Source organism: Bradysia coprophila, assembly GCF_014529535.1.
Source record: "Bradysia coprophila strain Holo2 chromosome IV unlocalized genomic scaffold, BU_Bcop_v1 contig_84, whole genome shotgun sequence".
NCBI lineage: Eukaryota > Metazoa > Arthropoda > Insecta > Diptera > Sciaridae > Bradysia > Bradysia coprophila.
The window spans coordinates 1,711,845-1,736,343 of record NW_023503376.1 but is presented as its reverse complement, the minus strand read 5'-3'; the positions used below and the strand labels follow the sequence as shown (position 1 = coordinate 1,736,343).

At 37.0% G+C, this 24,499-nt stretch overlaps 2 protein-coding genes across 3 annotated transcripts; one reads left to right on the top strand and one right to left on the bottom strand.

Annotated features, from left to right (window-relative positions):
• The first annotated feature begins 6,804 nt into the window (after positions 1-6,804).
• On the top strand, positions 6,805-11,134 carry LOC119072988 (L-gulonolactone oxidase 5-like). Its single transcript, XM_037178311.1, has 8 exons — positions 6,805-6,830; positions 8,923-9,422; positions 9,490-9,813; positions 9,869-10,097; positions 10,157-10,403; positions 10,481-10,589; positions 10,649-10,839; positions 11,126-11,134. The coding sequence occupies exons 2-8, from the start codon at positions 9,116-9,118 to the stop codon at positions 11,132-11,134; spliced, it is 1,416 nt and encodes a 471-aa protein (XP_037034206.1). The 5' UTR covers positions 6,805-6,830; positions 8,923-9,115.
• Positions 11,135-11,566: 432 nt separating this feature from the next.
• Positions 11,567-13,226, bottom strand: LOC119072760. 2 transcript variants are annotated; one of them, XM_037178054.1, is made up of 3 exons: positions 13,088-13,226; positions 12,528-12,701; positions 11,567-12,466 (listed from the first exon to the last, which is right to left on the bottom strand). In XM_037178054.1, exons 2-3 carry the CDS (start codon positions 12,689-12,691, stop codon positions 11,728-11,730), a joined length of 903 nt encoding a protein of 300 aa, XP_037033949.1. In that variant the 5' UTR covers positions 12,692-12,701; positions 13,088-13,226; the 3' UTR covers positions 11,567-11,727. The 2 variants fall into 2 exon arrangements, with proteins under 2 accessions (XP_037033949.1, XP_037033950.1); XM_037178055.1 differs by having other exon boundaries at positions 13,099-13,226.
• Positions 13,227-24,499: the final 11,273 nt, after the last annotated feature.

Sequence of the window (24,499 nt, the reverse complement as noted above, 5' to 3'; positions counted from 1 at the left end):
TCTGGTGGATCCAGCTGTCACTGTCTTTCACTGGTATGCTTATACACGTACACATTGTGAGGTTATGACGAGCACCGTATCATTAGCCGCACGAAAACGTTGGTTTATTGGATGATTATACGAGAACTCCAACTTTACCGGCGACCGAGGCACTTCATAACTGAGATTTAGTCAACAGAAATGTTTTTCTGGTCAGTTCTGACTACAAAAAGTATAATTAAATTCAGACACAGAAACAAAACACTTGTTGACGTTTGCAGTGTTACCAGCCAAAATCCCACATACACACATACAAAATGTGTTGATTTTCAAAATTCTGCGAGTTTTTTGAGTTTTCGTTTATTTTCACTTCTTTTTCTTTAGGAAATCGGTTAAATTTTTATTTATTTTACTATTAACTTTGACTTTTCACTTAGCATAGCACTTTAGCTTCCAAGCACTAACATTGACCAGTTTGAAAGTCTACTGTAAAATAACAAAAAAAAGTCTTCTTGAATCATCTGCGCTACTTTTGTGAAGATAGGTGATGGTAGGCATGAATGAATACACGCAGCACATGAACATGTGGCATGTATGCATAAAACAGACTTAAAATCTAGCATCTCACATTTGAGTGCTTGATGCTTGGAACTGAGGTGCTTCGGTATTGACAATTTAAATAACAAAGGCTTTATATCCAATCGGATAGTATTTCATCAATGACATCTTTTTGCTACGGTTGTCATTGATTAAAGTAATAGGCGCAAAGTTTTCGAAATGTTGAATTTTGTAGAACTCTGTAATTCTTTGAAAATTTGTTGCTAAAATTAGGTCACAATTCATTATTTTCTGCTGGCTTAGAAATGAGCAATAAAATTATGTTACTATGACGTGTCAGCGCACGGTACTGTTTGTGACTGTAAAAATTTGCTTACTCACTCTGGCTGGGGAATCAAAATTTCACGCGGGTACGTAACACACACACACACACTATTTCTTTTAGTTTGGCCAATTCACGCCGTAAGTGTGCCTAAAATTTGAATTTTAAGTGAACAATTCGTTGAAAAAGTGAACCGAAAAGTACATTTCAACGCTTCCTTGTATGAAAATGACGCTACGTTAGAATGACCTCCGCACTTTCCATTTTGAATTTCAACCGCCCTTACGGCGTTAATTTTATCGTGCTATCAATAAGTGTGTCGTCTTGGGCTTCAATACTTTTTTGACATACGACTTTGATTAATGGCATTTTATTGGAGAAGATGATCTTCGATGCATATTCACAGTTCATATTTTTCCATTCTTCATTTTAAATTCAGATTATTTTGTATCTTGTTTGAATTTAACAGAAGAATGTGCGAAATTTGTTTTCTAGAAAATGGAATTCTTTGCAATTCCCTCTCGAAAAAATATTTATTTTATTTGAAGAACATTTATGCGATCATCTTGATAGCAAAACCTTTTTTGTATTCACTTTACACAAGTAGAAAAGCAACGAGCAAAAACTATACCAGACTCAAACAGACTAGTAAGCCGAAACGAAACGTATAGTCCAAAAATGCATCTACAATCACTTTTCATTATTGCATTCCATACGACATTCATAATGAATCAAATCTTTTACCTTGCTAGGAAGGTAATACGGCTCTTCCACCCCTTGGGAAAATGCTTTATTCAGATAAAACCCAATTACAATACACAGAAAATAATTTGTTGTCTCGTATCGTGTGCAAAAGTATCTCGGACTGAGGGCCTCGGGTACATTTACTCATCTCCTGGATACGAGACAGTAATTTACTTCCCAAATTCGAATCACTTTAGCGTTTTCTCTTTCAATGTATTCAAAACTCTTTTGGCACGTAATTTTCCTTTCCCGCTGTCTACTCTGCGCGTAAACTGTGATACCGCAATTTAATGTGCGGCTTGGTGATATTATTATTATAGCTGAAGACGTGGATCTTAATAAAATTGTTGTATAGCACCTGGACATATCTTAATGTAAGATCTTTTGTATTCGTGTTGTTTTCAATTCTTTATGTTTTATTGCAGTTGGAAATGTTGCGCTTTGACAAACAAATTACCATAAATTGACTATTCTGGGTGCTCTTTAACGGGCACACTTGAATCTGAATCAGAGTGAAGATTGTGAATGGAAATTTATGGATCGATCGGTTTTGCCACTCTGTGATGTAAAATGTTTTGATTTTGATTTGATAACAAGTTCAAATGCTCTCTGAGGAAAGCTAGGTGGTTAATTGATATCTAGCCTAAATGTAGGCTAGACATACATGCACACAAATTCATCGTATTTGGGTTACGTCATGCGAGTTATTCATCGTTGCAACCACCAAACACACTGCAACTAACCATACTGTGAAAGCTTGTGTGAACTTTAGAACGTTACCGATTAAATCGCTAGAAAAATTCCATATTCTAACATGACACGGGAATCGAACCTGTATCAGTTACAATGGAAGTACGTATAGGAGACCTGTTGCACATTTCTCTTTTTAAGGCCAGGCTATGCGTCCTGACATTTGTGCGATATATCGGACCATAACCTGGCCTTAAGGCCAGGCTATGCGTCCTGACATTTGTGCGATATATCGGACCATAACCTGGCCTTAAGGCCAGGCTATGCGTCCTGACATTTGTGCGATATATCGGACCATAACCTGGCCTTAAGGCCAGGCTATGCGTCCTGACATTTGTGCGATATATCGGACCATAACCTGGCCTTAAGGCCAGGCTATGCGTCCTGACATTTGTGCGATATATCGGACCATAACCTGGCCTTAAGGCCAGGCTATGCGTCCTGACATTTGTGCGATATATCGGACCATAACCTGGCCTTAAGGCCAGGCTATGCGTCCTGACATTTGTGCGATATATCGGACCATAACCTGGCCTTAAGGCCAGGCTATGCGTCCTGACATTTGTGCGATATATCGGACCATAACCTGGCCTTAAGGCCAGGCTATGCGTCCTGACATTTGTGCGATATATCGGACCATAACCTGGCCTTAAGGCCAGGCTATGCGTCCTGACATTTGTGCGATATATCGGACCATAACCTGGCCTTAAGGCCAGGCTATGCGTCCTGACATTTGTGCGATATATCGGACCATAACCTGGCCTTAAGGCCAGGCTATGCGTCCTGACATTTGTGCGATATATCGGACCATAACCTGGCCTTAAGGCCAGGCTATGCGTCCTGACATTTGTGCGATATATCGGACCATAACCTGGCCTTAAGGCCAGGCTATGCGTCCTGACATTTGTGCGATATATCGGACCATAACCTGGCCTTAAAAGCGTATTTTTGACTGTTTAGATTTTATAAATTTCTTGCTTTTAGATCTTTTTTAAACAATCCAGAGTTAAAATGACGACAACATTTCCTACAATTTGTACCAACAATTTGCGATATCTTATCTACTTTTCTATGTCCTCTAAAAACGTAAACTTACTCACTATTGCAAATTGTTGCAATGACTGAAGTTGTAGAGAATGTTAAATTGATTTGGTTTTTTATCAGTCAATTCATTATCATCCATTAACATGAGTGTGCTTAGAACAAATGAAGTAATAGATTTAATGACGTAACGCATCGGTGTGGTTCACAACTGATTCACTAAGTGACATTTTCCTTTTACAAAATGTCTCTTGTGAAGTCGAGCAGTGCAATGGTTTAGTGAAATAAAAACAAAGCACTCCTTTCAGTACCTTTTTGTTAGTAGGTAGATGGAGACATTCGAATGCTGAACGAATCTGTCTAGCTATGAAATGCATTCATGCCACATGTTATGCTTTTACAATTTCCATGTAACCAGCAATGATCTAGTGCTTTGATAAAAGTTTTACTAATTCTATCCGCAACGCGATGATACTGTAATGAGATGACACGTAAAACATAAAACTAGCGAATCCCTCACACACTTCTGGCGTACATAGTCATCTTCGTCGAACATCATTGGTAAACAATCATCAATTTAAATGCAATTAAATGCAACATCATACACAGGCTTTTGTTTTTGTGTAATAGTTAACTACACCACATCTCCCTACTGCGTAACAATGTTTCATAATTTATACAATAGTTTCGCTTTCCAAAAAAAATAATATTTTATTCATGAGCCCAATCTACTCGTCGAATTTATATAAAACGCAATATGGGCCGATGTGATGATATTTTTCAGAGATAGGATAAATAATAACAGAGTCGTGAAAAGTGGAAAATGATTCACCGCAATGCATTTTATTCGGCATCATGGCATTACATGTATAATTTGGTGTTTTTTTTGTTGTTGTTGTATACGTGTTAAAGCCATTTAATTTTTAATTGTTTTGGGGGGGTTCTTCCAGTCAATTTATTTTTATGTTGATTTCATTCAATTTCTGACAATAGAATTCGGTGTTTTTGGCATGCTCGTGAGCATGGCCTGTGATAATAATTGTTGTGTGGTGTATGACTGGTTCTAATAAGGGTTCCAATAGGAGCATATGGTTTCCATTGATGGATCCAGAAAGTATGCCGAAATGAGATCATTCGATTCTATACCAAGTTAAAGAGTTTTGAAAGCTCATTCGGAGGAAACTTTTAAAGTCATCGCTTTTTTTAAATCGGTCAAGTACGCCCACAAATGATAAAACCAATCCCTACTAGTAAATTAAGGTCAAATTTTATGGGGAAAATGTTGAAATGTCCCCGATATAGAACGTGAAAAACGTCAATTCTAATTCGAGTAATAAAACCCTGTATTAGAATCAACCCTGAAATTGATCAATTTTAGGAAGTCTGTTCAAGGCTGGCCCGAAAAACTATCATGCAATATTGAATCATGCCCTCACGTTAGTAAGCGGGCTTGACGCAAGTCCACTACCAAAAATGTTTTAACAAAAAAATTTTGAGGACGGCGGAGCATATTTACAGCAATTTTTTGACTTCTCCCCCTTAACTCCAAACTAGGATAAGTGGAATCTTCAAAATTGGCCGAGATATTGAACTTCGAAATATTGATGTTTGTATGAAAATAAGCAAAATTTCGTTTTTTCAGATAACTGAAATCGCCTACGTTAGTTAGTTAGTTAGTTCCTATGGAAAAGTGGATCCAGCAACTTCTAAACGTTTCTATAGATTTTCCTGTAATTTTGGTTGTAGGCTAATAATGGCCCAAAAATAAGAATGGAATTTTCAAAAGTTGGAAAAAACTCATATCTTGGGAACTGGAGCTCCCCAAATTGTCCATACAAATGCCATAAAAAAGCCAATTTGTATGTGTGTGTGTGTTGTATATTTTGGTGCATGATATTGATCGTAATGTGGTGAATGGTGTGTGTTGTTTTGGGATGTATTTCTGGTTGGGAACTGTTGGGATCATTAAGTATTAACTTCCACTAGGTCGGTTCCTAAATTTTGGGATGACAGATGATTCCTCTGGCACTTCCTAACTTCCATCGGATTTTTTGATGGATTTGGGTTATTTTCGACATGAGTGAGATGTTCCAAGGTTGGTTCCTAAATTTTGGGATGACAGATGATTCCTCTGGCACTTCCTAACTTCCAGTGGATTTTTGGATGGATTTGTATTATTTTCGACATGAGTGAGATGTTCCAAGATGGGTTCCTAAATTTTGGGATGACCGATGATTCCTCTGGCACTTCCTAACTTCCATCGGATTTTTTGATGGATTTGGGTTATTTTCGACATGAGTGAGATGTTCCAAGGTTGGTTCCTAAATTTTGGGATGACAGATGATTCCTCTGGCACTTCCTAACTTCCATTGGATTTTTGGATGGATTTGGGTTATTTTCGACATGAGTAAGATGTTCCAAGGTTGGTTCCTAAATTTTGGGATGACAGATGATTCCTCTGGCACTTCCTAACTTCCATCGGATTTTTTGATGGATTTGGGTTATTTTCAGTATAAGTGAGGTGTACCAAGATTGGTTTCTAGATTTTGGGATTCAGGCTGATTTCTCTAGCATTTTTTAATTTCCATAAGGTTTTTTGATGTTGTCGAAATGACATACTTACAAAAGTGGTGAGATCAGTCAAAAAACCCTTAAATGGTAAATGTCTTTATCTTATTTACAAAATAACTGATATCGCCGAGGGTGACGCATTGTGCGTCGTACGCAAAAGTTTTATCAACAAAAAATAGACTCAAAAAATTTGTGAAAGAAAATTTTACAACAAGAAATTTGCGTCACAAGTGGCAGATGATTCGGTTTTCCTTCGTTTAAATTCTTTCAGTACATTTTTCAACCATTTTCCTAACAATACGTTCCTCAACATCAGTTGAGTAGTTGCCAGTTGGCTAGTAGGTCATACATTTTAATCAGTCAAACCGTGACGCTCGTCCAGTTAACATCACCACGAAGGGCAAACTACATAAAGAGTAGTAAAGAATTGCATGCGAAAAAAAGAGTTACATCGAGTGGTTTGCCCGCATCACAGTTAAACCATTCTCCCTATCAACTATTGATAGTAATTATTCTTAGTATTTAACTATCAATAGTTGAGGATGAAAATTTAGCGGATATGTTAACTGGACGAGATTCACGATTTGACTGATTAAAATGTATGATTCGCTAAATATATTTAAGTTTGTTTTTCTTAATAAAATTCTTGCTTTGAACAGAGAAATCGATTAAAGGTGTTTCTATCTTCCTAAAAATTAATATTGGCACAGGTGCAACGTATTTTTTTTGGATTATAAGAGCAAATGTTTTCAGTTCGTTCGGATCATTCTATTCTCGACCTAGGTACGTTCAAAATGAATTTGAAACTTTGTCTTCAGTACATTTTTTGTGTAATAAATTTTACATTATTGTGGCCTATTTCCAGGTGAGTTGTAACGTTTCCTCTTGCTAAATTCTATTTTTAGCCCCGTACGAAGTACAAAGGGGCTTATAGGATTACGATGCCGTGTGTAATTGATGGAATTCGAAGCAGACGGTAAGGGCAAAGTTTTTGCCTATGTTCATAGATGACGAATCTGCAATAAAAATTTTGTCTGTCCGTCTGTCCGTCTGATATCTTGAGTAAATCAAATCCGATTTCAAAAATTTTTTCCCTGAAAGATAGTCGAAATAGTGAGGCTAAGTTCGAAGATGGGCATATTCGGGTCGGCCCTTCGTGAGTTAGGGCCACCTAAGTGATTTAAGGTCTTTTGGTGATATTTATGGCAAAATAAACGATGGAAATGTAAATGACACCGCAAATGATAGGTATTGTCAATACCAATCCAGGAAAAAAAAGTTTTTTTTTTAACCGGGTGAGTGGACCGTGAGTTAGGGCCTTAGAAGTGAAATGCTACTAGGGCCCTATGTGTATTTTACATAGAACTCGAGTAAATTTCATTCGTTTTTCGTAATTTTTGTTTCATTTGGAAGGTAATCGAATGCCGAATAGAATGTTGTTGAAAAAAAATTAAATTTGGGTCCTTGGCCTAAGGCCGCTACTAGGGCCCTATGTGTATTTTACATATAACTCGAGCAAATTTCATCCGTTTTTCGTAATTTTTGTTTCATTTGGAAGGTAATCAAAGGCCGAATAGAATGTTGTTGAAAAAAAAATGAATTTGGGTCCTTGGACTAAGGCCACTACTAGGGCCCTATGTGTATTTTACATATAACTCGAGCAAATTTCATCCGTTTTTCGTAATTTTTGTTTCATTTGGGAGGTAATCAAAGGCCGAATAGAATGTAGTTGAAAAAAATTTTAAATTTGGGTCCTCGGACTGAGGCCGATACTAGGGCCCTATGTGTATTTTACATATAACTCGAGCAAATTTCAATATTTTTCGTAATTTTTGTTTCATTTGGAAGGTAATCAAAGGCCGAATAGAATGTTGTTGAAAAAAAAATTAAATTTGGGTCCTTGGACTAAGGCCACTACTAGGGCCCTATGTGTATTTTACGTATAACTCGAGCAAATTTCATTCGTTTTTCGTAATTTTTGTTTCATTTGGAAGGTAATCGAATGCCGAATAGAATGTTGTTGAAAAAAAATTAAATTTGGGTCCTCGGACTGAGGCCGATACTAGGGCCCTATGTGTATTTTACATATAACTCGAGCAAATTTCAATATTTTTCGTAATTTTTGTTTCATTTGGAAGGTAATCAAAGGCCGAATAGAATGTTGTTGAAAAAAAAATGAATTTGGGTCCTTGGACTAAGGCCACTACTAGGGCCCTATGTGTATTTTACATATAACTCGAGCAAATTTCATCCGTTTTTCGTAATTTTTGTTTCATTTGGGAGGTAATCAAAGGCCGAATAGAATGTAGTTGAAAAAAAAATTAAATTTGGGTCCTTGGCCTAAGGCCGCTACTAGGGCCCTATGTGTATTTTACATATAACTCGAGCAAATTTCATCCGTTTTTCGTAATTTTTGTTTCATTTGGAAGGTAATCAAAGGCCGAATAGAATGTTGTTGAAAAAAAAATAAATTTGGGTCCTTGGACTAAGGCCACTACTAGGGCCCTATGTGTATTTTACGTATAACTCGAGCAAATTTCATCCGTTTTTCGTAATTTTTGTTTCATTTGGGAGGTAATCAAAGGCCGAATAGAATGTAGTTGAAAAAAATTTGGGTCCTCGGACTGAGGCCGATACTAGACCCTTCAAAAAAATAAAATTTTAGGGCGATTTGAAATTTTTGTTTCATTTGAAAGGAACGTCGTCCGATGCTTCGTAATTGCGCTATGCGCAATTTGTAGGATGTACACATTACATAATAATTTTACTTTAACTACATTAACCGGCGCAATAGGCTTACGGTCAAAGTAGGGTGACAGACGCACTAGGGTCACGTACGCAATAGATATACGGGTTTGTACGGGGCTCAGTCGCAGCAAACGCTCCGACTGTTCTGATGGCTCGTTTTACCTCTCTCTGGCGCAACAGATTTTCTCAAATCTGCTCATTTTCAATAGTGCTACGAAAGAGTACTCGTCTTATCGCCGATATCCATTATGCAAACCGTGTGAATACATAAGATATCCGAAGTGCACTAACGACGTTGTTAAAATTGTGAAGGAAGCAATCAGGAAAAAGCTAACAGTAAAAGCATTTGGTGTTAGACATTCCCAAACGGACATCATCTGCACGGAAGGGATACCTGTTGATATGACCGGAATTCGATCCATGAAAATGAACGGCGATCAGACGGCAACGTTTGGCGCTGGTTTGAATATGCGAGAAGCAACTACATTTTTGCGTTTACACGATCGTGCATTTAGAACTACACCTGCGTTCGGCAATATAACAATTGGTGGAGCAATTGGGACTGGTGCACATGGTTCTTCAATAAGGTATCACGCTTCTATTTCTTCTCAGATCGCTAAATTGAAAATTGTCGACGGGAAAGGTGAGATAAAAGAGATTACTGATCCAGAGGACTTGAAAGCGTTCAAAATCCATCTGGGTCTTCTAGGTACGTATACGCACTGACACTTTTTTAAAGCTTCGAATGACCGTCGTCTCCCTGCTTGTAATATTAGGAATTGTAGTAGAAGTAACACTGAATACGGTAGAACTGTATAAAACACTCGCTCACAATTACGTTGTCCCCGATGATATACTAACAAACGGTAACGCAGAACACATGGCAAAGAATACAGATCAAATATCGCTTTACTGGTTTCCGGCATTCAAAGAAGTTGTCGTAGCTAATTGGACAATTGTGGATAAATCAACTAAAGGAACTGATTATACGAATGATCATGTGCCGTCCACGTATAACAATTTTGCTCTAATAACTTCTGTAGCTAAAGAAATCGCGTTTACACTTACCGAGAGCAAATGTTCCACAGCTAACACACTGGGTATGAAATCAGATTAGAATGTTCACTTAAATGGCAAAATGCTGCACACTTTCAGGCTATAACCTACTGCACCTATTCGAATACGTTATGGAATTGGTTTTATTGTTACCTTTACCTGACTGGGTACCAATTTATGCAACTCAAGAAGGGCGCTTTAAAAACCCATCTGTGGGATATTATGACGAAATGTTTGCTCCTATATGTCACGATGATCCTCAAAAAATTCTTGGAAAGGCCTGTGTGTGGTCTCATGGTTCAAACAGTATTACGATCCTGGACAACGAGTAAATCTCGGAATATTCGTAGTTTTCGTTTAATTTTTTTAATTTTATTTGTCTTGAAGATTTAGTCTTGAGTTGTGTCGATTGGGAGATTTTGTGAGGGCTGTCAAAGCGATTGTGGAGAAAACTCCCACTGTATTTCCATTACAAGGTATCTTGATGAGATTCTCCGACCGATCCGATATCTTAATGGCCACTTCATATGGTAGGGTATCAGTGCATTTCGAATTTTATTTATGGAACAGAGACGACATCTATGAACGTGCATCTGGTAGTCTGGCCGGCTATCAAACCATTCTACAAACTTTGGTATTTTAATGATCACCAGACCAGATTACGTGATCGGTGTTCAGATCCTGCTATTTATTTGATGTCATATATTTCAGACGAAAGAATTTAATGGCAGATCGCACTGGGGTAAAAGTGGCATGATATATCACGGTAGGGACATGCTGGACTTAAAACTGGATGAAACTGCTAGACGAAAGTTTGTGGGTATGTGTGACCTGACGATCTACAAAGGAATGTATGAGCCAGCAATTATTTATTACCAGCCATCATGAATAAATACGATCCGAACGAGGTCTTCATTAACAATTTCGGCCGTCGCGTAAAACGAACTGGATATAAACTCGACATAGATCCAAAAACGAAGCATTGTGCCTTGTTGGATAATTGTTTCTGTTCGAAGAACTGTGACTGTTCGTCTATATTTGGTCCACCCTTCGGTTTTCTGTCGTACCTAGTATCCGTTGTTCCTACTTTGATTACATCAAAGCTCAAAAAAATTCAAAAAATTAAATCCTCGCGGCTTCGACGTTTTTTTAGTGCCAAAATATTTATTTTACCATGAAATCCACGAAGCTTTACAATTTTTGCAAAAAAACCACCCTAATGCACAGCTTGGATGAAGTAGTAGAATTTATCAAGGTACATACGTTTGACCACCTGCTTCGATCTGTGATAAACTCAAATATGTCTTTCGACATGTTGCATTTATATACAGTTTAAAAATACCATTTCTCATCAAGCCATACTAGATACTAGATACAATGCTCAATTTCATGAATTTTGTATTGAAATGCAGTTTGAGTTAGCCGCCGATACGGCCCAGTGAAATAATGACAATCGGGCATAGCCTCCTCATATGTAAAATGGGTTATGCTAGATACCTGCTGCAACAATAACTGCCCCGTTCCCGGTACTTTGTCAATTTTTGAGTGAAGTGGTTGCAGTGGAACCACAGACGTTAATAGTATGTTATGTCACTGTTTGTAAATATTTGTTTAGGCAAGTATGAGGTTCGCTGAAAGAGCCGAAGGCGAGTGGAGTAATCACACGTGCCTAAACAAGCATTTACTAGCAGTGACGTAACACATTTTACATGTTTGTGGACGATAAGTGCATTTCCCAAGAAGTGATTTAAAGTGCACTTTACCGTGCGTAAGCATGTAAATTACATTAAAATGCGGTTTCTATGATAAATGTCAGTTTATTTGAGCTTTAAACAATTATCGAAAAATGTCCGGAAATAAATCGTTGATTCATTAATGAAGTAGAAAACAATAGAATTAGTCACGAGTGTAAATTCTGTTCTACAGAACTTTTAGCAAAAGAATTTTATTCATCAAAATTAACGGCTGCAGTTAATTTTTGAGGTTTTGGATTTATTAACCAGTGTTTCGTATCGCAAAATCTGCCATTGTAGCTCATATTGTGATTGAACGTACACAAGTGCACCGCCTCGAGTGAACTTAATTGCGAGTCCCCGATTAGTAATATTGTAGAAACAAATCTGTTTCCTGTTAATGTGACACTGTGCACTTATTCTTAGTCGTCTGTAGAACTCAGTCACACTCTGGTAAATTCTTACCGGTGCTGCAATTTCTCCCGGCAAAAGTGTTAGCAATTCATCAGATCTCAGATTTGTCCCTTGATATTGCATGAGCACTTGATCCTTCATATACTCTTTGTGAAATGTTACTGTCAGCGCACGACCATCGGTCTGAACGTTTTCGATATCTTCCGCACTCATTGGCACCGACAGGTGATTGCACAAAATCTTGACCAATTTTACCAATGATTCCTGATCACCGCTTCCCAGTGGTAGACCAACAATATCCAATGTGGTCTGGAGTTCATTCTGTAACTGGAGTTGTCTGCTTTTTTCGGTTGCTGGTATGTCCGAGTGAACTAGCGGAAACTTCCGCTTGTCAGAAGATGAGTTCAATGCAGTTGAGCCTTTTTCCTTTTCCAAACTAGCTGGTGATACCAACACCTTTTGCGGTTCGGCAGCGGTTTTGTTGTTCGATGTGGTGATGAGGCTTTTGAATTTAGCTTGCATCAGATATGCTTTGTATGCATAATCGATCCTATCAAATTGAAAAAAAAAAATTGAAATCGATACGGGTCACGTAGACATCGAACACTCACTTATTTTTGGCCGATTCTAAAAAAAACTTTTCGAAGTTTCCATCTGTGTCAGCCAAAACGAAATCATTGCTGCCGAACAATTTTTCGCGAATGTTCGATAGAGTAGCTGTGACCAAATTTCCAATGGACGTTTCCATCGATGCTATTTCATTTTCGAAACTCATCTTCGTCGGTCTAGAAACGGATAAAATTCACGTGACTGAATGAAGAAGTAAACCTATTTTTCTGTATACGTGAGAGTGTATTGGTGAGGTGTCATATGAATCGGTCGAGCGGGAAAGTAAACGGTCGAGCGGGAAAGTAACGGTTGGGAAGGAATGCACCAACACACTCTCACTATTACAGAAAAATATCTTTCAAAATACCCCAATACACACTCGATGTGTGTTTTCGCTTGGGCTTCGCCCGCGCGTGCACACACATCTTGTGTGTATTGGGGTATGTTGAAATATACTATTGGTTGCATAAACTATTGTTATACAAAAGTCACCGTCATCACCTGACCTCTTTTCAATCAAAAACACATTTTTATTTGCAAAGAACGAAACTCCGGTTCCTACCTGTGAAAAACAGTGGATTCGCTTCAATGTTGTTCCTTTTGCACGGTATTCAATTTTTCAGTTTTATACGAAAAGGATTGTAGTGGAACTTTTGCCTGACAGAGCTGTTCTGTTTATACGCAAACGCAAACAAATCATGCAACGGGACTTGTTGGACTCGTTTTGTCTGTAAAAATGTTTTGTGAGATGAGCTGTTACAGTGGCGCCGAGAATAGAGGACGAGGGGATGCATGCCTCCATGACAAAGCAAAGATTTTTTAAATTATTAGGGTTTTCCAACAATTCTTATAATTTTGTGCTCTTTAGACAAATTTTAAGTCGTTGTCTCTGAGCCGTTATATAGACGGTAAGCTCTCGACAAATTCTATCGGTTCTATCCGTTTAATCAATAAACTTTATCCCAACAAAAATCTCTTCGAGAAAAGTGTGACGCAGTCTTTGAAGTACGATTTATAAAATGAATGATATCGCTAGAGTTGACGCTTTCAGCTTCGTTACGCAAAAATTAAATTTTACACCCAATTTTAGTTCAAACAAGCTGGCTTAGTTTTTCTCATCATCTGCCAAATAATTTTTACCAAAAACAATTTGACTAGAAACAACCAAAATTTTACCAAAAAAATCTGCGTCGCACGTGGCAGATAAATTTTCTTGCTGGTCTGTTCCTGAACATTTGCCACTTTGCGACGCAGATTTTTTTGGTAAAATTTTGGTTGTTTCCAGTCAAATTTTTTTTGGTAAAACTAAGCCAGCTTGTTTGAACTAAAATTGGGTGTAAAATTTAATTTTTGCGTAACGAAGCTGAAAGCGTCAACTCTAGCGATATCATTCATTTTAGAAATTGTACTTCAAAGACTGCGTCACACTTTTCTCGAAGAGATTTTTGTTGGGATATCAGTCGTTTTAGAAGTTTTAGAAAATTTGACGAAATTCGAAAATTTGACGAAATTCGAAAATTTGACGAAATTTAACGAAAATCGAAAATTTGACGAAAATCGAAAATTTGACGAAATTTAACGAAAATCGAAAATTTGACGAAATTCGAAAATTTGACGAAGAAAGTAATTCTCTATCTGCCACCATTCAAGAAATATCTCCAAAACCCCAATTGACCCACCCATTTCCAACTTTCGACATTTTTCACAAATGCCCTTCTTTTCTACTCGTAAAACTCTGAGACTTTGCCGAATTAAGTAACTTGCTATCTGCCACCATTCAAGAAATACCTCTAAAAACATAATTGACCCACCCATTTCCAACTTTCGACATTTTTCACTGTTCTACTCGTAAAACTCTGAGACTTTGCCGAAGAAAGTAACTCTTTATCTTTCATAACCCAAAAAAATATTAGTCCTACGCTCGAGTAGCTCAAAATTTGGTCACTCTAATCACTCTAGCTCAAACGAATCTGCCTCGATTTTTTAAATTATTTTTTTGTTCGAATCGTGTTACGAATACCTTTCATTTGATGGGTCGCACGCCTCTGTAGGTTTCAATACAGCTAAGCTACAGCCGAAAACGCGTTCCCGACCCTCGAAAACCACACTCAGAAACCACTTCGAGGCCAATAAAACAAAATTCTGGTTTTTCCTGGGGTAATGGCGTATCACATTTTTATTTTTATGCCCACCCTGAGGTTCCTGCAAAATTTCATGGAGATTGGCTGACTGGTTTCCGAGATCGACCATCGATAGATAGACAGATAGATAGATAGAAACATACAGAGTAAGTTGAAAGATTTTGATTGTTTGGGAAAAGTCAATTTGGTGCATTTTCTATGAAAAGTGCCAATTTCAAAACGATGTATCTCCGGCAATTTTAAAGTTACATAGTCGAGTGATAGCTCGTTGTGCTCGTATTTGAAGCGCGAATAAGATAGAATAGGATTTGTGGTGATACAGGCCAAAGGAAAGAAACTTACATTCTCGCCTATATATAGTTGCCGCGTCTCAAAAAAATTTCTTCGTTCTTTTTTTGGAAGTTAGACTGCGTCAAGTCCTCCGCTAACGCTACGGACATGATTGACGTTGCAGTAATATTATTGACTCTGATACTGTTGGAGTCCAGCAGCCTTATGCCACGTGCGCTTAAGTCCTTTAAGACTTTTCTTTGTTCTTTGTTTTTCCAGAAATCGAAAAATGGTTTGTTCAGCCGGAAAACCCTTAACGTTGAATATCAACAAAACTGCAACATTTTTTTCGAAAATATAAAGTTTCGGTCAGCGTCAGCAAGTAGTAGACGAACTATCTGAGTTTTGTGATCCAGCGAAGGTGACATTTTCATGGATCATGGCTCTGGTCACAAGTAAAAGACTAACTAGTTGAATGTTGACCTGCACTATTTCATTATTATCGCTATGAGCAGAGCCCTAACAATTGGTGATCTAGTGTATGTTTGAGCCAGCTTATCTTTTATAAAGTTGAGAATGCAGAATGGTAGTTTTCCTATCGGATGTATTGCTTTCTTGCTTCACACTCATGGCCATGTCAGTTCATTTTCTTTTCGCAATTGACCGAAATTATCTCTGCACAGAGGTAAAGTTGGGAGGGGACACCAACATCTACTATTGAGTATTAATCGAGCCACAAACTCAAACTTAACCTGTTACAGACGGCAAGCATATGACCAGTCAATCGATCAAAGAATTTTCAATCTGTTGGTAGTGAACAATATCAAGTACCTGGGAGTCCTAATTGATTACAAATTAGATTTCAAACAAAACGTGGACTACGTATGTAAAAAGTGGCGAAAAAAGTTGGGGTTTTGTCAAGATTGGCGACAGATTTAACGATGGAAGCACGAATCAGCGTTTACAAATCCATTATTGCGCCACACTTCGACTACTGCGCTTCATTACTGTTTTTGAGCAATCAATCAGCATTCGATAGACTCCAAATACTTCAAAATCGAGTGATGAGATCAGTGCTGAAGTGTAGGAAGATCACACCCATATCATTCATGTTGGGAGCGTTGGACTGGATGAGCGTGAAACAACGAGTGTATGCAACGACGTTGACGTTTGTGCGCAAGCTGCGAAGGGGGCTGATGCCAAAGTACCTCGGCGAAATTGTTACATTCAACAGTGACATACATCGATACGAAACGAGATCGAGAGAAGATTTCCATGTGACAGCTAAGAAAAGTGTTAAAGAAAGGAATTCGTTGTTTCATAGGGGACTTGTTTTGTTTAATTCACTGCCGAGAGACTTAAAAGATGAGGACAATGAAACGGTGTTCAAAAGTAATTTAAAGAGTTTTGTGAGGACAGTTTTTGTTTAAAATTGAATTTGTTGGTAAAAGAAGAGAAAAGAAGATGATGATTAAGATGTAGACGATAAATTTTAAATTTTGTGATAATCTATGTGATGATGTAAAAATAGCGTTGCTAAATAAATGTTCAATCAATCAATCAATCAAATCTTGTACTTCAATTTTGTAACGTGCATTTTACTATATACAGGTCCATATTATCCAGAGCTTGTCATGATTGCAATAATTATACTAAACTCGAAAAAGACCATCCAAATTGCCCAATCAGTTACTCGCCAGAATAAATTGACTCGAGAATAACTGGATTATTCAAGTAGGAACTATTTAAATATCTTCTGAAATGTGCATGCCGACCAAAGTCTGATGAAAAAAGGAAAAAGACAAAAAAAAATCATCTCAACATTCAAATGTGGCATGCAGTAACGCAATATGTCGCAATAAGTAATTCCGATATTATTTTTCAGATGAGATAATTGGCACTTTTATTTTAATTGAAAACGTTCAACGACAACGAGAGACTACATTCGGCCGTGTTGACCGACAAAATTTACATATTTAAGTATTATAAAGGAGATCAGGTGAGATGGGTAATTTCGAAGATAAGTGGTGTCAATTCGATGTGATTGTCGATGGTGGATGGCTGTGATTGTGATGATGACAACAGAAACAAAAAAACGCGCATGTAATTATGGGTAAGGAGTATGTTTGTTTTAGCGTCGATAATGTGTTTGTTTTTTACGATTAAGTTATTATCGGTTGTGTCTCACAGCCACGGTATAATTATAGGTATCACCAGAAGGTAACCATTCGATTAAAGAGATATGTTTTCGGATTGAAACTTTTTTTGTCGTTACTGTGACCATAAAATTAAGTTTATTTTTAGCCCCGTACGAAGTACAAAGGGGCTTATAGGATTACGATGCCGTGTGTAATTGATGGAGTTCGAAGCAGACGGTAAGGGCAAAGTGTTTGCCTATGTTCATAGATAACGAATCCGCAATAAAAATTTTGTCTGTCCGTCTGTCCGTCTGTCTGTCCGTCACGTCGATATCTTGAGTAAATCAAATCCGATTTCAAAAATTTTTTTTTCCCTGAAAGATAGTGAGGCTAAGTGGGAAGATGGGCATATTTGGGTCGGCCCTTCGTGAGTTAGGGCCGCCTAAGTGCTTTAAGGTCTTTTGGGGATATTTACGGCAAAAAAAACGATGGAAATGCAAATGAAACGGCAAAAGATAGGTATTGTCGATACCGATCCAGGAGAAAAAAGTCGAAAAAAATTAAAATCGGGTGAATGGACCGTGAGTTAGGGCCCCAGAAGTGAAAGGCTACTCGGCCCTAAGTGTATTTTGCATATAACTCGAGTAAATTTCATCCTTTTTTCGTAATTTTTGTTTCATTTGAAAGGTAATCGAAGCCCCAATATAATGTGGCGAAAAACGTTTTAAATTTGGGTCCTTGGACTGAGGCCGCTCCTCGGCCCTAAGTGTATTTTGCATATAAATCGATTAAATCTCATCCAATTTTGCTAGTTTTTGTCTAATATGAAAGGTAATTGAATACCGAGTAGAATGTGGTGAGAAAAACGTTTTAAATTTGGGTCCTTGGACTGAGGCCGCTCCTCGGTCCTAAGTGTATTTTGCGTATAGATCGAGTAAATATCATCCAATTTTGCTAGTTTTTGTCTTATATGAAAGGTAATTGAATACCGAATAGAATGTGGTGAGAAAAATGTTTGAAATTTGGGTCCTTGGACTGAGGCCGCTCCTCGGCCCTAAGTGTATTTTGCGTATAGATCGAGTAAATATCATCCAATTTTGCTAGTTTTTGTCTTATATGAAAGGTAATTGAATACCGAATAGAATGTGGTGAGAAAAATGTTTGAAATTTGGGTCCTTGGACTGAGGCCGCTCCTCGGCCCTAAGTGTATTTTGCATATAACTCGAGTAAATTTCATCCTTTTTTCGTAATTTTTGTTTCATTTGAAAGGTAATCGAAGCCCCAATATAATGTGGCGAAAAACGTTTTAAATTTGGGTCCTTGGACTGAGGCCGCTCCTCGGCCCTAAGTGTATTTTGCGTATAGATCGAGTAAATATCATCCAATTTTGCTAGTTTTTGTCTTATATGAAAGGTGATTGATTACCGAATAGAATGTGGTGAGAAAAATGTTTGAAATTTGGGTCCTTGGACTGAGGCCGCTCCTCGGCCCTAAGTGTATTTTGCATATAAATCGATTAAATCTCATCCAATTTTGCTAGTTTTTGTCTTATATGAAAGGTAATTGAATACCGAATAGAATGTGGTGAGAAAAATGTTTGAAATTTGGGTCCTTGGACTGAGGCCGCTCCTCGGCCCTAAGTGTATTTTGCATATAACTCGAGTAAATTTGATCCGATTTTCCTAAATTTTGTTTCATTTGAAAGGTAATCGAACACCGAATAGAATGTTGTTGAAAAAAAAAATTAAATTTGGGTCCTCGGACTAAGGCCGCTACTAGGGCTCTATGTGTATTTTACATATAACTCAAGTAAATTTCATCCGATTTTCCTAATTTTTTTTTCATTTAAAAGGTAGTTGAACACCGAATAGAATGTTGTGGAAAAAAATTTAAAATTTGGGTCCTTGGACTAAGGCCGCTCCACGGCCCTAAGTGTGTTTTGCATATAACTCGAGTAAATTTGATCCGATTTTCCTAATTTATTTTTCATTTTAAAGGTAATCGAACACCGAATAGAATGTTGTTGAAAAAATAAATAAATTTGGGTCCTGGGACTAAGGCCGCTACTCGGCCCTAAGTGTATTTTGCATATAACTCGAGTAAATTTCATCCGATTTTCCTAATTTTTGTTTCATTTGGAAGGTAATCGAAGGCCGAATAGAATACTGTTGGAAAAAAAATAAATTTGGGTCGTTGGACTAAGGCCGTAACTTGGCCTTAGGCCTCTCAATAAATTAAAATTTTAGGTCAACTTGAAATTTGTGTTACATTTGAAAGGAACGTCGTACGGGGCTTCGTAATTGCGCTATGCGCAATTTCTAAGATGTACACACATTTCATAATAATTTGACTTCAACTACGTTTACGGGTACAATAGGTTTACGGTCAAAGTAGGGTGACAGACGCACTAGGGTCACGTACGCAATAGATATACGGGTTCGTACGGGGCTCAGTCGCAGCAAACGCTCCGACTGTTCTGATGGCTCGTTTTCGTTCAGTTCCTCAATCAGTTCCATTTAGATTGACAACATTGTTAAGAATAAATTGGTATAAATGAAATTGCAGAGCTGTCTCATTACATTGAATATTTGATCGTACAATAAATAAGAAATTATCGGCAGCTATACTTCCTTAATCTCTGTAGATTCGTGAGTTTAATTTTTAAGATATCTGGGTTACCATTGAATTTTTACAATAGTTAGAGAACATAGAGAGAGATTTTTTTTGAGAGTCAATCCGTCGGATTGATATTTTAAAGGTCTTGTTGAGAATTTTACTGCTTCTCTTTGAATGCCGGTTGGCCGTATTGATACTTCTACAAACATTGGTGACTGGAAGGGATATTCTCCCCGCACTAGTAGTGCCAGACACCGCCGTTCCACTTCTACTGAGAAATAAACATTTATTTAGGGCTGTTGCCCGTTCAACGTTCCAGTTTATTCTGACTTTATTTCGTACAAATGTCTCGTATTTATACCCCAAATCGCGGGTGGTTTGATGCTTGTCATTTCAATTGAGTGCTTCGATGTTCTGATTATCTACAGTGAAATCACTCGCCATAATATTTCGAACAGGTCTATTGGTTATATATATGCCTAGGTAGCTCTTGGCTTGAATAGTTTAAAATCGCTGTCATAAATATATTTATATCCGTCTTGGTGGCTGCCACTACAGACAATGGAGTCACAACTGTTAGGGTTCATTGACTAGGTATAGAACTTAAAATACGGCGCAAGCGCAGATATCTATATGTTCTTCTTAGAAAATAGCAATATCTCACACTTGGTGCATGTTTATATTTAGATCAGTGGACGCCCTGACAGAGGCTCAACCCAGCTTTACAATGATACGAACGTTTTTATGTGTGCCTAGATAGGTTTTGGTTTCTTAAGCGAAATTTTTGTACGAAAACATGCATTTTTCTTATGGCGTCGTCCCCGGCTACGCGAAACGTATGACGTCGTGTGAGGCAAGGTTCTGAAAGAACCAGGTTAAGACAACTCTGAGTTGATCACGAAGGCGGTGACACATAAATTAGTAGTAACCCATCCCTTTCACACCAATTAGAAAAACGATAAGTAGGTCTCATTAGTTATTGTCATCCCTGATGAAGCTCACAGTTTGTGTGCGAAAGCTCGGAAAAAATAATAAAATAAATAAATAGACCACGTATTCCAATTATTTAAACAATGAATTTCATATTCCGTGGTTGGAGAGAAATAAAAGATTACATAAAAATCCATTTTGGAATGGAAATTATTTTCTTAATTATCAATCTGCAGAAGGACACAAATAAATTAGCTGAAAACAAGAACACAATCCATTTTCTAAAAAAGTGCAAAGACAATCAAATAATTCTAAATTTCATAAAAGTACCAGAATCTTTCGATAAAATTAAAACGAAAAAGTCTAAATTTCTAATTAAAAATTTCGAGCTGAATTTACTTAAAGAATCAATTAAATCCAAATACAAAGATCAAAAAGATTTAGAAAATGAAATCAAAATAACAAAGACGAAATTATCCTGGTTACCAGTGTCGATTTACCAAAAAATAATTGATTTTTGCACAAACGACTATGAACAAAAATTCAATAAAACGAAGAAACGTCAACAAGAAAAACTGCAAAAATTGATGGCAAAAACATATTCCTCTCTCTCAAATAATGGCTTTTTACAAAATAATCCTCAGACAACACCAGCGAAATTCAAGAATGTAATAAACCTGAGTGATTACGATTTGAACGAGAAAGAAATGGAAGTTCTTTCTTTAGGTTTAAATTTTGCAGTTCCGCCCAACGAAAGACTGGTCAAAAACCTAAAATTAGAATTTATTTCGTCAATCGAACACAAATTCAAAGAAGAGGATATAACAGAAGTCGAAAAAGAAATAATAAGGAACAATATATGCAGAATGATAGAACAAGGACGATTAGCCAACCAAAATAGTGAAGTTATGTCAATAATGAAATCGTTAACGTCGAACAAAGACATATTAATAATGAAAGCCGACAAAGGCAACGCAACCGTACTAATGAACACAATCGACTACCACAGAAAAGTAAAAGATCTAATTGAAGAAGGTCCATATACAAGATTACAAGAAGATCCAACGGAAGCAAAACCTAAAAAATCTGAAATCTTTATGCAAAGAACTAAAGAAATCAAAGAGATTAAATGAAAAACTGTACAATGACATGATTGAAAATCATCCAAGAATTTCAAAATTTTTTGGACTTCCAAAAATACACAAACAAGGAACCCCTTTCAGACCTATCAACGATTTCCGAAATTCTGTAAACTACAAACTAGCAAGAATATTGAATAAACTAATATCACTCACCAACGAAGGTTTCGAAACATCAACGATCAAAAATTCATATAAAATGATGAATCATCTACGAGAATTGAGATTACCACAACAATGCATTCTTGTATCCTTCGATGTCACAAGTCTGTACACAAATTTACCTATACCAGATTCCGTCCAAGCTATAGAAGAAAGATTGAACGAAAACCAGAATTGGAAAAAAGACATTTTCGAAAATCTGACTATTCCAGATATATCACGACTATTAACGGAATGTCTAAATAACACATACTTTCAATATGGCAACGAATTATATCTTCAGAATTCTGGATGTCCAATGGGATCACCAATATCTGGTACAGTGGCAGATATTTATTTGCAAAAATTGGAAAAGAACATAATTCCAAAAAATCCAAAGATATTTTTTTGGAAGAGATATGTGGACGACGTTTTTGCAATAATCGAAGGAGACATACATGATGCAAATGAAATTAAAGAAAAATTGAATTCATACCATCCACAAATACAATTCACCATGGAAGGTGAAGAAAACAATGAAATAGCTTTTTTGGACATCCTCATCAAACGAATAGAAGAAACAAAAATAGAAACATCGGTCTACAGAAAAAAACCACTCACACGGACAAATATTTGAACTTTGATTCCTTCCATCACAAATCACAAAAAATTTCGGTAATCGACGCTCTGGTATATCGGGCATTCCAAATTTGCAGTCCAAATTATCTACAACATGAATTGAATCACATCAGAGAAACTTTACAAGAAAATAATTATCCGATAGAATTCATTAACAAACGAATTGAAAGAGTGAGTTCAAAATTCACAACACTAAACACAATTCAAAATGAAATTCAGAATCCAAATCAAAATTTACCAGTTACCGAAAACCAAATCCAAATACAAACACTTCAACAATCAAATTCTAACATATCAATCTTAATTAATGAAGACGAGAACGAGGATGAAAAAGAAGAATATTGGGTGCCACTCCCTTACATAGGAAACATCTCGAACAAAGTTGGAGGCTATTTACGTCGAAAAATGAAATGGAAAGTAACTTTCACACCAGGGACAATAGTACATTTTCTACCTTGGTGTATATTTCGAGAATAACTTCGTATGTACAATTGTATATAACGAGCGCCAGCGAGCTGCAAGCTGATATTTCATACATTAGCGAAATAACCACAAAAATTTGGATTTAAAATTAATTAATTAAGCATGTTGTTTTAAAACGCATTCACAACAAAAAAAAACATCATACAGAGAATCCTTTATTTACTTACTCACACATATATACTATCCACCTCAACATTTCGTTCAAATCACATCATTCCGACTACTCTGATTATTTGATCGATGTAGAAGTGACTAACGAACCACTACCGACAGCAATTGCATCGCGTTATGTGATTTGTTGGCGTAGTGGTCAGCATGTTTGGTTGATATGCTGCTGGTCCCGTGTTCGCTTCCGCCGTTCGGCGATTATTTCAAATATGTAGATGGAAAGTAAATTTACCCTAGGTAGGTTATGTGTGAATTATCCAATCGTATAGGCTGTGGTTATGTATGTGTTTGTGTTTATATGCAGAAACGCGTAATGTATGAAATATCAGCTTGCAGGAGATAAAAATGTTAAACATGACCCGAAGCCTCAAAGATAAAGAAGCAACGAATCAAGCTGGAGTCTATTCCATTCCCTGTGGTACATGTTAGAACATTTACATTGGTGAAACCTTCCGTTTCGAAGAAAGAAAAGAAGACCATGAAGGCAACGTAAGAAGAAGAGAATACAAGAAATCGGCAGTTGCAAGACATGTCATCAGAAACAGAAATCATGAAATTGACTGGAACAACGGAAAAATAATCATAAAAGAGAAAGATTTTGGTCTTAGAAAAAAAAATTAAAGAAGGACTGGCAATCCAACAAAGTACAAAAACGTTAATGAACACTGATCAAGGATTAATTTTGAGTAACGCATGGAATGCAATAATTCCGAACATAAAAGATTTCATGCAAGAAAGTCAAATTCGTAGTAACCCATCCCTTTCACACCAATTAGAAAAACGATAAGTAGGTCTCATTAGTTATTGTCAGCCCTGATGAAGCTCACAGTTTGTGTGCGAAAGCTCGGAAAAAATAATAAAATAAATAAATAAACCACGTATTCCAATTATTTAAACAATGAATCACATAAATTGAGCTCAGCGGCTACGAAGTTTATATGAAAAAGGCAACGTAGCAAAAACAAAATTCCGAATTTTCCTAAAAAACATTTTCTTCAAGTTGGTTTCACACACAATCTGTATTGAGTACGCTTATCGATTTCGGTGTCACCCGCCTTCGTGGGTGTCTTAACCTGGTTCTTTCAGAACCTTGGTGTGAGGTGTCATTTGAAAGATAATTGCATGTTCTTTCGGGCAATAGGTTTTAATTTTTATTTACTGACTGAGTGAGGAGCGGTTGAAAGTAGGGATTTAAATGTGACTATTTCGGTGAAATTCTAATGCTTTTTCCCAGTAGCGGAAAAGTTACAGAAATACCAAAAAACTGTTTCCCATGATTGCTCTTAGCTTTTTAATGACACCGAACATG